Below are 14,844 nucleotides of genomic sequence, written 5' to 3'. Positions count from 1 at the left end.
AAGTCAGAGCAATGTCTAATTAAAATTAGAAATATGTTTTTAATTAGTAGTAGGAAATAGCCTGGAAAGATCAAGTCGTGGAAAAATTAAAATTTTATTCGGAGCTGTATTACTAGTCACTAAACAAAAATGGCTAATTATAGAATGTATTTGAGGTCAAGATTCCCAGAACTGTATTTTTACACTACTTTGGAATGATATTAGAACTCTAGGGAAGTGGTCATGCATCTGAGGGAGCCACACATCCTGCAGTCCCACGGACTCTCACCTGTATCCGTTCTACTTCTAGAAAGGTTGCTGTCTGGAAGGCTCTTTCCCACTGGGCGAGGTCACTTTCCAGCTCCACTGAGAAGTACAGGTCCTCCCCAGACTCAGACTGCACGGTGAAGCAGTGTTTCCGTCGGTCCAGCAGGTCACTGTCCTGGTGAAAACCTGGAGTTACACAGACTGGCACACATCACTTCACATTGCTAACCTGGCCATTCCTGACTGGACCAAGGTGCAGAAGCCACAGGTAAAAAGACAACACTCTGCGAATTCACCAAGTCTTCATTAGACATTATACCAGAACTCCGGGCTTCAAAGCCCCAACACATGACTTCTCTGTCTTTACACTGAAGCATGTCCATAAAATAGAAGTTAGGGTTTCTGGCTTCATCTCTTACTAACAATATAACCACCAAAGCATTTAACATACAAGACTTGGTTTATTACTCTACAAAGGGGTGACACACTATCTCTTCCCTTCCTTACATAACTGTTATGATGTTGAAATTAAATAATGCTTGTGAACATGTTTGTAAATTTTAAGGAACTTTATAAGCAAACCAAAACATTCTTCTCCATGAGAAATGAAAAAGAAAATGAGTCTAATTTGTCTACAGCAATAATATTGCTTAAAAAAAACGCATTATTTACCCTACTTGTGTAACTGTATTTCATTGTATCAAAAAAACGACTTTGATGCTGGCAATTTCTTGGTCTTACCAGAAGTTTTCAACTGAAGTGTTCACAAATTTACATGTATTCCAATTTAAGAGATATTAACATGAGAAAAAAAAGTGAAGCAAATAATTTATGAAACAGAGTAACCCAATGCAACATGTCAGATATAGCATTTTAAATACAGTCATGTGCCGCATAAGGATGTTTGGGTTAATGATGAACTGCATATGAGACGGTGATCCTATAAGGTTATAAGGGAGCTGAAAAATTTCTATCCCCTAGCAATGTCATAGCCATTGTAATGTCATAGAGCAATGCATTACTCTTGTGTTTGTGGTCATGCTGGTGTAAACAAACCTGCTGTGCTGACAGCTGTTTAAGTCTAGCACATACGATTATGATGTATGCTACATAATAATAATGATGATAAGAAAGATTATGTTACTGGTTTATGTATTTACTGTATTATAGTAATACAGTAAATATTACTGTATTTACTGTACTCCTATTTTTAGTGTACTCCTTCTATTTATTAAAAATATAGTTAACTATAAAACAGGCTCAAGCAGTTCCTTCAGAAGGTATCCAGAAGACAGCATCATTATCATAAGAAATGACAGCTCCATGCGTGTTATTGCCCCTGAAGACCTTCCAGTGGGACAAGATGTGATGGTGGAACTCATCCTGACTATATGCAGGCCAAGGCTAATGTGTGTGTTTCTGTCTTACTTTTTATAAAAATTTTAAAAAGCCAAAAATAAAAAAGTAATTTGTAAATTTAAAAGTAGAAAAAAATGTAGAGAATAAGGATATAGAATAATTTTGTACAGCTACATAATGTGTTTGTGTTTTAAGATAAGCACTTTTACAAAAAACGCCAAAGTTGAAAAAATTAACTTTGTAAAGTAAAAAATGTTACAGTAAGCTAAGGTTAGTTTATTATTGCAGAAAAAAATACTTTTTATAAATGTTGTGTAGTCTAAGTGCTCAGTATTTATAAAGTCTATAGTGCTGTATAGTAACATCCTAGGCCTTCACATTTACTCATCACTCATTCATTGACTCACCCAGAGCAACTATCATCCTGCAAACTCCATTCATGGTAAACGCCCTGTACCTGTGTATCATTTTTTTAAAAAATCTTTGAGATTGTACTTTTACTTTACTTTTTCTATGTGTAGATGTGTTTAAACAACTACTTACCATTATGTTACTTTTGCCTACAGTATTCAGTACAGTCATATGCTATACATGTGTGTAACCTAGGAGAAATAGGCTGTACTGTATAACCTCGCTGTGCAGTACGTTATGCTGTCTCAGGTTGTGCAAGCAAATTCTGTGGTGTTCATACAACAGTAGAACCATCTAACTGAGAGGCATTTCCTGAAATATATCTCAGTTGTTAAATGACTGTATATATGCTGTATCTATGCAGTGTACTGAAAATTGTCAAAGGGTTAATCACTGGTATCTGTAATCATTTCTCATAAGGAGGGGTGTAAGTGTATCATTATTAAACACCCAAAATGTTAGATGGAATTCTCTGCTCTGGCAAATGTTTAAAAAATAATAACTATTTTCATTGTTTCCTGCTTGCATTCTTATAATTGCTGGAAGAGAGCTAATGGAAGGCATTTACTTCCAGGGTTGTAGAATTTAGCTCTGACCCTTGCTGCCAGTAGATGCTCAGAAAGCTAAAAGGACGATAAACGCTGTGCTTGTTGATTTTCCTACTCTGTCTGAAGGGAGAAAAAAATGAAAACATAATATGTTTGAGAGTACAATCCAATGATAAATTGTAAATACTTTTTAGCAGTTTTGGGTTTATAATATCTATGGAGGGAACAATGAGAGATAATAACCACGCAAGTAAATATATTAGTACAAATTATTGTAAATGCCATTATAAAAAAAAAATAAGAGGCTGGGCGCAGTGGCTCATGTCAGTAATCCCAGCAATTTGGGAGGCCGAGGTGGGCAGATCACTAGAGGTTGGGAGTTCCAGACCAGACTGTCCCACACGGTGAAACCCCATTTCTACTAAAAATACAAAAATTAGCCGGACATGGTGGTGCATCCCTGTAATTCCAGCTACGTGGGAGTCTGAGGCAGGAGAATCACTTGAACCTGGGATGAGGAGGTTGCAGTGAGCCAAGACTGTGCCACTGCACTCCAGCGTGGGCAACCAGAGGGAAACTCCATCTCAAAAAGAGGAAGAAGAAGAGGAAGAAGAAGAGGGAGAAGGAGGAGGAGGAGGAGGAGGAGGAGGAGAAGGAGAAGAAGAAGAAAAGAAGAAGAAGAAGAAGAAGAAGAAGAAGAAGAAGAAGAAGAAGAAGAAGAAGAAGAAGAAGAAGAAGAAGTGGAAGAGGAAGTGGAAGAGGAAGGTGAAGAAGAAGAAGAAGGAAGAAGAAAAAGAAGAGGAAGAAAAAGAGGAGGAAGAAGAGGAAGAGGAAGAGGAATGCGAAGAAGAAGAAGAAGGAGAAGAAGAAAAAGGTATTATATCACAATAGATTGAAAAGCTAGAGAAATGTTCTCTAGGAAGTAAATTTTAAACAGTGGCTGAAAACGAGTAGAATATCAAAGATAAAGTATAGAAAAAGGGTGTTCTTTCCAGACAGTGGATGGGACTGGCTGGGGCCAAGTCAGGCATTTCAGAGATTCTAAGAAAAGGAGGCAGAAACATTGAGAGCTGAAGCTAGGGAAGGACATGGGATGATTGATCTGGTTATAAAGTTTGGACTTAAACACAGTATAATGACAAGCTACTATAGCAAAAATTTTAGTATGCCCTCTCTTTATACTGCAGATATTTCAACATCTACCTTAGCTTTTTAAATTGATAAATTGGCAAAAAAAACTATAACTAAACGTTGCAGTTTCCAGAAACCTTGCCAATTTTATGGTTTATTAAATTGCCCTTCATTTTCCTTATAATAAAAAATATTATCTAATGTCATTATTAGTCAGAAAATTTTGTTATTTTTTCCTTTTCATAAATCACATGTAGCAATAGGATCTTAAAATGGACTTCATGTAAGATTTTCTATTCTCTTAGCAAAACTTTACTCCTTTGCTCTTTTAAAACTCAATTTAAGATCTTCTGTTATATTACCCAAGTCGTGACTCTCTCTCAGACAAAGCATCCTCTAATCAACTCTGCAAATATAGTTTCAGCATCTCTGAAAACTTCTTGCCATTTCCTGTTGTTATTTATAATATACTTCTCATGAACTGACTCACACTGCAAATGGCATCTGAGCACCCAGGTCTCATTTTAGTGAGGGAGATAAATATGTTAAAATAACGAGCATATGACAGTGCTATAGAGGTATCATGCTAAGGAAGCAGAATAAGGAACGATAAATCATCTTGAGGGAAAGTAGGAGGGGGAAAGTTGTATTGTAGGGAGAGACTGTAGTACCATCAAGGACTTAAAGACAAATGCAAGAGCAACCTGGTGCAAGCCTGAAAAAGACCAGGTGATCCTGCTAAGAAATTCATAGAATGCACCTGCCAGGAAAAGATATTGGAGAGTTAAGTGAGAAGGGGGCAGCACAGACTCTAAGCTTTAGATGGCTAAGAGTGGATGGGTGGGAGGAGGAGAAACTTTGGAAAAAGCAGGGGTTCCTTTATTAGAAATTTAGTGAAAAGTGACTATAGCTCAATCATTTTAAAGATCTACTTTCAACGTAATCATATAAAATCATTGACACTAGATTTCTTTTACTAGAGTTTCTACCTTTGCTGCCTATAACATTTCAAAAGATTGTGTTCCTTTATGGTTGCAGTCATTATCAAGTTATATGCAAGTAATAATATATATATAACTAACTGAAAAACTAAATAAGATACTCTTAGAGACTGGCATTGACTAGAAGCATTAGTATAATAAGGAGTATTTACACGATTATCCACATAGGTTTAAATAAGAATGTATATATTCCTCTTTCTCACCCTCATTCTCTCTCTAACACACATGCAGGAGCTGTCATAAGGTGATAAGAACAAAAGTTCTAGCTTCAGAATTCTGTCTTGATTTGAATCTCCTCTCTTTTATTTATTAGTAGGTAATCCTTGGCAAGTTGATTACCATATATATAGCTTCCTTCACTCATCACTAAAGTGGAAATAATTAATTGATCTGATGATTAAATAAGATACTATATTTAATTCTTTGCTTAGTCTCTAATACTTGGAAGTACTTAATCAATGTTGGAAATTTTTGTTGTCAGTATTGATTCAATAAAATAAATACAGATAAATATTTGTATCATTTCCTAACTTGCCTTCTATGGCTTGCTCTCTGCATGCATTTCTCTTTTGTCATAGTTTGACTTATGCCCCAGTAGAAAGAATAGCCTCCAGAATACTTTTTTGCCAACTGGAAAGTATCATTTAATAATGGTAATGATAATAATAATAGCTAAACATATCAAGAACTCATCAGTTGCATTTTTCTCAATTCTCTCACTTCTCCAGAAGTATCTTCTATTTTGTTAGATTTGTTCCAAGTTCTCTCAGATTTATAAAGCAATATTACAAAGAAACAACAGGTTTTTTTTTCAAGATGGCTGACTAGATGCTTTTCCAGGGTACTTCATCCACTTAGAAGAATGACAATGGTGTGTAGACAATCACACTTTGCACATATGAAAGCAAAATCAAATATTGGGACCCCAAACTCACTATACCAAAGGGCTAAGTTTAGGTAGTTAGTCATGAAAAAACTGCCTTCCTTTCATTCCCAAAAAGCTGTAATTTCATGTTTACTTTACTTTACGTAAAATGTAGCTTTTCTGCTCATTAGTAAGATCCTCACAAGAACGTGACCACTTATCTCATTGCCTACCCAGACTTTTTTTCTTTCTTCCTCTTCCTGCTTGCTTTTTCCCTGTTAAATATTGAAGTTCCCAGAACCCTTTTTTAAAAAAAGCACAGGGTACAGATCTCCTTGTGATTTGTGTTTCTTTTTCCCAGGCATGTTCTCAACCTTGGCAAAATAAATCTCTAATTGATTAAGATCCACCTCAGTCACTTTTTTGTTTACAAACATATTATCCAAGAGAGAACACAGGAGTTCAACAGTAACACATGAAGAAACTCCAGAATCTGACCAGAAAAAGAAGAACAGTCAGCCTGTGTGGCTGTGGGACTGGCTGAAAATGAGAAGAGAGTAAATTCCCAATATGGGAGAGGGTGAGTATGTTTCTGTGGTCCAATTTCCCACTATAGAATCATATAATTCAGGCCACGGTAGAGCACCATGACTTTTCTAAGCCCTAGATCTACCTTGGGGGGTGGCTGGGAGACTGTAAGAAGTACCTGCTCTGGGAAGTGTCCCATGCACTTCCCGAGACCTCGGAACATACAACAGAACACCATTCTTGATCCTAGCTCTTTGCAAGCTGTGCACAGTCCTGAAAACTAGCAGCAGGGGCAGCCTTTGTCATTAAAGAGGCTCTAGCTGTATCCTGGGGATCTGGTGCTCAAGCAGGGAAGAGGTTCCCACAGCCAGAACCGAGAATCAAGTATGGCATGGGCTCCAGCCATTGGCATGCTGGAACCAGGCTCACCCCATCTTCCACTTCACCCCCTTCTCCCGCCAGTACAGGAGGGGATTTGTTTGGGAGGCATAGTGTTGGGCTGTGCAGTGACTCCTAAGGCCTGGGGCAGCTTGTGTTGACAACTAGAAGTAAACTGCACTAACTAAGTGAATAGCCAAACCTACTGACAAAGTTGAGAAGGTGGTGAGCCCCACCAAAAATGGGGGCATGAGAGAGAATCACATCTCACTCCTCTTGGCCAAGGTAGCAGTACTGAGTCCACACCCTTATGCTTATATGCTCACAAACTAGAAAACCTAGAGGAAATGGACAAATTCCTGAAAACTTACTACTTCCTAAGATTGAATCAGGAAGAAATAAAAACCATGAATAGAGAAATAACAACATTGGATTTAAAATCCAATAAAAAAATCTCCCAACTAAGAAAAGTCTCCCAACAAAGAAAATCCCAGGAACAGATGGATCCACAACCAAATTCTAGCAAATGTACAAGGAAGAACTGGTGCCAATACTCCTGAAACTTTTCAAAAAATTGAAAAGGAATTTCTCCCTAACTTATTATGCAAAGCCTGTATCACCCTGACACCAAAGTCAGCCAGAAACACAATAACAAAAAATAAAACTACAGACCTATATCCCTAATTAACACAGATATAAAAATTATCAATAAATTCTCAACAAACTAAATCCAACACATCAAAAAGATATTACATCATGACCAACTTGATTTTACACCAGAGATGCAAGAATGATTCAACATATGCAAACAAATAAATGTCATACATTACCTAAACAGAATTAAGGCCAAAAATCATATGATCATCTCAACAGACACAGAAAAAGAATTTTTTAAAATTCAACATTGCTTCATAAGAGCACAAGCTCAAAACCCTCAACAAATGAGGCATAGAAGGAACATACCTCAAAATAATAAAGGTCATATATGACAAACCCACAGTCAACATCATACTGAAAATCGAAAAGTTGAAAGTATTCCCCATAAGAACTGGACTATGAGAAGTATGTCCACTCTTACCACTCCTATTTAACATAGTAATAAAGTACTAGCCAGAACAATTAGGCAAGAGAAATAAACCAAAGTCATCCACATTGGAAAACAGAAAGTCAATTATCCTTGTTTGCTGATGATATAATCATGTATCTCAAAAAATCTAAAGACTACACCAAAAAACTTTTATATTCAATGAATAAATTCAATAAAGTTTCACAATACAAAATTAACATACAAAAATCAGTAGCTTTTCTACACAGCAACAATAATGCAGTTGAAAGGAGGGCAATCTTATTTATAATAACTTCCAAAAAAACTCAGAAATATATTTAAGCAAGGAGGAAAAAGAGATCTACCAGAAAAACTGCAAAACACTGATAAAAGAAATTATAGTTGACACAAACAAATGACAAAACAGCCCATACTTATGGATCAATAGAATTAATATTGTTAAAATGGCCATATTTCCCAAAACAATTTACAATTTCAATGCAATGTCTATCAAAGTACCAAAGTCATATTTCACAGATTAGAAAATAAATTCTAAAATTGATATGGAACCCCAAAAGACCCCAAATTAGCCAAAGCAACCATAAACAAAAATAACAAAGCTGGAGGCATCACATTACCTGAATTCAAATAATACTAGATGTCTATAGTAAGCAAAATAGCATGGTACTGGCATAAAAACAGACAAATAGATCAATGGAACAGAAGAGAGATCCCAGAAATAAAGCTATATACCTACAGCCAAGTGAACTTTGTCAAAGTCAACAAGAATATACACTGGGTAAAGGACATCTTATTTCATAAATGGTGCCAGGAAAATTGGATGGCCATATGCAGAAAATGAAACCAGACTCCTATCAATCACCATATAAAAAATTAACTCAAGATGAATTAAAGACCATAAGACTCGAAACTATTAATATTCTAGAAGAAAACCTAGGGATGTCTTCTGGACATTGGCCTAGGCAAAGATTTTATGACAAAGTCCTCAAAGCAAACATAGGACTTAATTAAATTAAAAACTTCTGCAAAGCAAAAGAAATAACTGACAAAGTAAATATACAACCTAAGAATGAGAAAAAAATATTTTCAAGCCATGCAACTAAGAGAGGGCTAATACCCAGAATCTATGAGGAACTCAGACAACTCCACAAGAAGAAAACAAATAACCCTATTAAAAAGTGGGCAAAGGACATGAACAGACATTTTGTCAAAAGAAAACATACAAGTGACCATCAGACATTTGAAAAAATGCTCAACATCACCAATCATAAGATAAATTCAAATTTAAGCCACAGTGAGATACCATCTTATCCCAGTCAGAATGGCTATTACTAAAATGTCATAAAATAACAGATTTGGTGAAGATATAGAGAAAAGGAAATGCTTATACACTGTTGGTGAAAATGCAAATTGGTACAAACTTTATGGAAAACAATATGGAGATTCCTCAAAGAAATAAAAATAGAACTACTATTCAATCTAGCAATTCCACTACTGGGTATATACCCAAAGGAAAAGAAACCATTTTATCAAAACATGACCTGAACTCATATGTTTATCACAGCACTATTCAAAATAGCAAACATATGGAATCAACCTATGTGATGAATAACAAAAATTATATATATACATATATGTATATATAATTCAATACTACTCATCCATTAAAAAGAATACAATTATGTCTTTTGCAGCAATATTGATGGAACTGGAGGCCGTTATCCTAAATGAAATAACTCAGAAATAGAAAGTCAAATACTGTAGATCCTTACCTATAATTGGGAACTAAACAATGGGTAAGCCTCGACATATAGAATGGAATAATAGACATTGAAGACTTCAAAGGGTAAGAGGGTGGAATATGGGTAAAGATTAAAAATTTACCTATTTGGGTAATAGGTGCACTAGAAGCTCACACTTCACCACTACACAATATATGCATGTAAGAAATATACACTGGTACTTCCTAAGTATAAATAAATAAGAAATAAAAACAGACAAAAATTAAAAGTCACTCATAATTCCTTCATTTAGGAATAATTATTAATATTTTGGCTTATCTACTCAGTAAATAAACTATACTTGACTGTCAGAAACAGTCCATTGCTAAGCATTTTGTGTATCTATTACAAATGGTATTGTTTGATTTTTTTAAAACATTGGTTGTTAATGTAAAGAAACACTACTAATTTTTGTGTTGATATTGTATCCTGTAACTTTCCTAAATTTGTTTCTATTTTTAACGGTTTTGTGTGTGTGTGTGTGTGTGTGTGTGTGAGTTGGGGGATCTTGGGTTTTTTTAACATATAAGATCGTATCACCTGCAAACCAGGACAATTTAGTATTTTCTTTTTCAGTCTGTATGCCATTTATTCCTTCCTCTTGCCTAATTTCTCTGGCTTGGACCTTCAACACTATAATGAATAGGAGTGGTGATAGTGGGCATTCTTGTTTTGTTTCAGGTCTTACAGGAAATGCTTTTAACTTTTCCTTGTTGAGAGTAATGTTGACTTTTGGCTTGTCATATATGGCCTTTATTGTGTTGAAGTACATTTCTTTTATAACTAATCTGTTGGGAGTTTTTTTTTAATTATAAAAGAATGTTGAATTTTGTCAAATGCTTTGTGTTTTATAAAATAATTATATGATATTTGTCCTTCATTTCATTAATGTGGCATATCCCACTTATTAATTTGCAAATGTTGAACCATCTTTGCATTCCAGGGATAAATCCCACTTGATCCTGGTAAATGATTATTTTAATGTGTTGTTGAATTTGGTTGGCTAGTATTATGTTGAGGATTTTCACAGTTATGTTTATAAAGTGTGTTGGCCTATAATTTTCTTTTCTTATGATGTCTTTGCCTTTGGTATCAGGGTAATGTTATCCTCACAAAAAGAGTTTGGAAGTGTTCCCTCAAGAATTATTTGGAGTAATTGGTAGAAAATTGGCATCAGTTCTTTTTAAAATGTTTGATAGAATTCAACAGTGAGGCCATCAGGCCTTGGGATTTTCTCTGATGGGAGACTTCTTATTACTAATTCAGTCTCCTCACCCATTATTGTTCTCTTCACATTTTTATTTATTCAGCATTTACTCTTAGTAGGTTGTATGTGTCCCAGAATGTATTCATTTCTTCTAGGTTATCCAATCTTTTGGCATATACTTTTTCATAAATTTGATTATGATCCTTTGTATTTCTGTGGTATCAGATGTAATATTTCATTTTTAATTCCTGGTTTTATTTATTTGAGTCTCTTATCTTTTTTCTTAGTTTAGCTAAAGGTTGTGAATATGATACATTTTTTCAAAAAAAAAACTCTTCATTTCCTTGGTCTTTCTTTTCTAGTCTCTAATTTGTTTATTTATGTTCTTTATTATTTTCTTCCTTCTAATAATTTTGGACTGTTTCCTCTTGCTTTTCTAATTTCTTGAGGTGTAACATTAGGCTGCTTATATGAAATCTTTCTCCTTTTCTAATGTAGGTGGTTGTTGATATAAACTTCCCTATAAGATTTGCTTTTCTGTATCCCATAGGTTTTGGTATGTTATGTTTTCATTTTCATTTGTCCTAAGAAATTTTTAAATGTATCTTTCAATTTTATCATTGACCCATTGGTTGTTCAGGAGCATGTTGTTTAATACTCATATATTTGTGAATTTATAAAACCCTTACTGTTATTGATTTCTAGTTTCATATTATTGAGGTTGAAAAAGTACTTGATGTGATTTTAATCTTCATAAATTTGCTGAGACTTGTCTTGTGGCTTAAATGATTTATCCTGGAGAATGTCCCATATGTGCTTGAGCAGAATGTGTATTCTGTTGCTGTTAAGTGGAAGGTTCTACAAATGTTATGAGGTCCATTTGGTCTAACACATTGTTCAAATCCAATATTTCCTTATTAATTTTCTGTCTGGGTGATCTGTCCAATATTGAAGCCTCTATAATTGTTATATTGCAATTCATTTCTCTTTTCAGGTCCTTTAATATTAGCTTTATATATTTAGGTGTCCTACTGTTGGGTGCATTTATATATTTACAATTGTTACACACTCTCAAAGAACTTATCCCAGGGGAGGAGCCAAGATGGCCGAATAGGAACAGCTCGTCTACAGCTCCCAGCTTGAGTGATGCAGAAGACGGGTGATTTCTGCATTTCCAACTGAGGTACTGGGTTCATCTCACTGGGGAGTGCCAGATAGTAGGTGCAGGACAGTGGGTGCCCAGCACTGTGCACAAGCCGAAGCAGGGCGAGGCATCGCCTCACCCGGGAAGTGCAAGGGGTCAGGGAATTCCCTTTCACAGTCAAAGAAAGGGGTGACAGACGGTATCTGGAAAATTGGGTCACTCCCACCCTAATATTGCGCTTTTCCAGTGGGCTTAAAAAATGGCACATCAGGAGATTATATCCTGCACATGGCTCAAGGGTCCTACACCCATGGAGTCTCACTCATTGCTAACACAGCAGTCCAAGGTCAAACTGCAAGGTGGCAGCAAGGCTTGGGGAGGGGCACCCACCATTGCTGAGTTAGTTTGATTAGGTAAACGAAGCGGCCAGGAAGCTCGAACTGGGTGGAGCCTACCACAGCTCAAGGAGGCCTGCCTGCCTCTGTAGGCTCCACCTCTGGGGGCAGGGCACAGACAAACAAAAAGACAGCAGTAACCTCTGCAGACTTAAATGTCCCTCTCTGACAGCTTTGAAGAGAATAGTGGTTCTCCCAGAACGCAGCTTAAGATCTGAGAACAGGCAGACTGCCTCCTCAAGTGGGTCCCTGACCCCCACATAGCCTAACGGGGAGGCACCCCCCAGTAGGGTCGGATTGACACCTCACATGGCCAGGTACTCCTCCAAGCCAAAACTTCCAGAGGAACGATTAGGCAGCAGCATTTGTGGTTCACCAATGTCCGCTGTTCTGCAGCCACTGCTGCTGAAACCCAGGCAAACAGGGTCTGGGGTGGACCTCCAGCAAACTCCAACAGACCTGCAGCTGAGGGTCCTGTCTGTTAGAAGGAAAACTAACAAACAGAAAGGACATCCACACCAAAAACCCATCTGTACATCACCATGATCAAAGACCAAAGGTAGATAAAACCACAAAGATGGGAAAAAAATAGAGCAGAAAAACTGGAAACCCTAAAAATCAGAGCACCTCTCCTCCTTCAAAGGAACACAGCTCCTCACCAGCAATGGAACAAAGCTGGATGGAGAATGACTTTGACAAGTTGAGAGAAGAAGGCTTCAGATGATCAAACTACTCCGAGCTACAGGAGGAAATTCAAACCAAAGGCAAAGAAGTTAAAAGCTTTGAAAAAAAATTAGACAAATGGATAACTAGAAGAACCAATGCAGAGAAGTCCTTAAAGGACCTGATGGAGCTGAAAACCAAGGCACAAGAGCTACATGACAAATGCAGAAGCCTCAGTAGCTGATGAGATCAACTGGAAGAAAGGGTATCAGTGATGGAAGATGAAATGAATGAAATGAAGCGAGAAGAGAAGTTTAGAGAAAAAAGAATAAAAATAAATGAACAAAGCCTCCAAGAAACATGGGACTATGTGAAAAGACCAAATCTACGTCTGACTGGTGTACCTGAAAGTGACAGGGAGAATGGAACCAAGTTGGAAAACACTCTGCAGGATATGACCCAGGAGAATTTCCTCAATTTAGCAAGGCAGGCCAACATTCAAATTCAGGAAATACAGAGAATGCCACAAAGATACTCCTTGAGAAGAGCAACTCCAAGACACATAATTGTCAGATTCACCAAAGTTGAAATGAAGGAAAAAATGTTAAGGGCAGCCAGAGAGAAAGGTCGGGTTACCCACAAAGGGAAGCCCATCAGACTAACAGCTGATCTTTCTGCAGAAACTCTACAAGCCAGAAGAGAGTGGGGACCAATATTCAACATTCTTAAAGAAAAGAATTTTCAACCCAGAATTGCATATCCAGTCAAACTAAGCTTCATAAGTGAAGGAGAAATAAAATACTTTACAGAGAAGCAAATGCTGAGAGATTTTGTCACCACCAGGCCTGCACTAAAAGAGCTCTTGAAGGAAGCACTAAACATGGAAAGGAACAACCGGTACCAGCCACTGCAAAAACATGCCAAATTGTAAAGACCATCAACGCTAGGAAGAAACTGCATCAACTAACAAAATAACCAGCTAACATCATAATGACAGGATCAAATTCACACATAACAATATTAACTTTAAATGTAAACGGGCTAAATGCTCCAATTAAAAGACACAGACTGGCAAATTGGATAAAGAGTCAAGACCCATCAGTGTGCTGTATTCAGGAAACCCATCTCACGTGCAGAGACACACATAGGCTCAAAATAAAGGGATGGAGGGAGATCTACCAAGCAAATGGAAAACAACAAAAGGCAGGGGTTGCAATCCTAGTCTCTGATAAAACAGACTTTAAACCAACAAAGATCAAAAGAGACAAAGAAGGCCGTTACATAATGGTAAAAGGTTCAATTCAACAAGAAGAGTTAACTATCCTAAATATATATGCACCCAATACAGGAGCAGCCAGATTCATAAAGCAAGTCCTGGGTGACCTACAAAGAGGCTTAGACTCCCACACAATAATAATGGGAGACTTTAACACCCCACTGTCAACATGAGACAGATCAACGAGACAGAAAGTTAACAAGGATACCCAGGAATTGAACTCAGCTCTGCACCAAGCGGACCTAATAGACATCTACAGAACTTGCCACACCAAATCAACAGAATATACATTCTTTTCAGCACCACGCACACCTACTCCAAAACTGACCACATTGTTGGAAGTAAAGCTCTCCTCAGCAAATGGAAAAGACCAGAAATTATAACAAACTGTCTCTCAGACCACAGCGCAATCAAACTAGATCTCAGGATTAAGAAAATCACTCAAAACCACTCAACTACATGGAAACTGAACAACCTGTTCCTGAATGACTACTGGGTAATGAAAGGAAGGGAGAAATAAAGATGTTCTTTGAAAGCAACGAGAACAAAGACACAACATACCAGAATCTCTGGGACACACTCAAACCAGTGTGTAGAGGGAATTTTATAGCACTAAATGCCCACAAGAGAAAGCAGGAAAGATCTAAAATTGACACCCTAACATCACAATTAAAAGAACTACAGAAGCAAGAGCAAACACATTCAAAAGCTAGCAGAAGGCAAGAAGTAACTAAGATCAGAGCAGAACTGAAGGAAATAGAGACACAAAAAAACCTTCAAAAATTAATGAATCCAGGAGCCAGTTTTTTGAAAAGATCAACAAAATTGATAGACTGCTAGGAAGA

The 14,844-nt window shown here is 36.8% G+C and overlaps 1 protein-coding gene across 8 annotated transcripts in view; it reads right to left on the bottom strand.

Moving 5' to 3' along the window:
• The window catches only part of SNTG1 (syntrophin gamma 1), an 869,847-nt gene that overhangs the window by 92,197 nt on the left and 762,806 nt on the right, over window positions 1-14,844 (bottom strand). For all 8 annotated transcript variants that reach the window (XM_063817091.1, XM_009455347.5, XM_009455346.5 and 5 more), the window contains one exon: window positions 269-421. In XM_063817091.1, the coding sequence (XP_063673161.1) occupies window positions 269-421 (153 nt within the window). The remainder of the gene's footprint in view (window positions 1-268; window positions 422-14,844) is intronic.

Source organism: Pan troglodytes, chromosome 7 (genome assembly GCF_028858775.2).
Source record: "Pan troglodytes isolate AG18354 chromosome 7, NHGRI_mPanTro3-v2.0_pri, whole genome shotgun sequence".
NCBI lineage: Eukaryota > Metazoa > Chordata > Mammalia > Primates > Hominidae > Pan > Pan troglodytes.
Note: the sequence above shows the minus strand (reverse complement) of the source record. Positions and strands in the feature narration are given on the sequence as shown.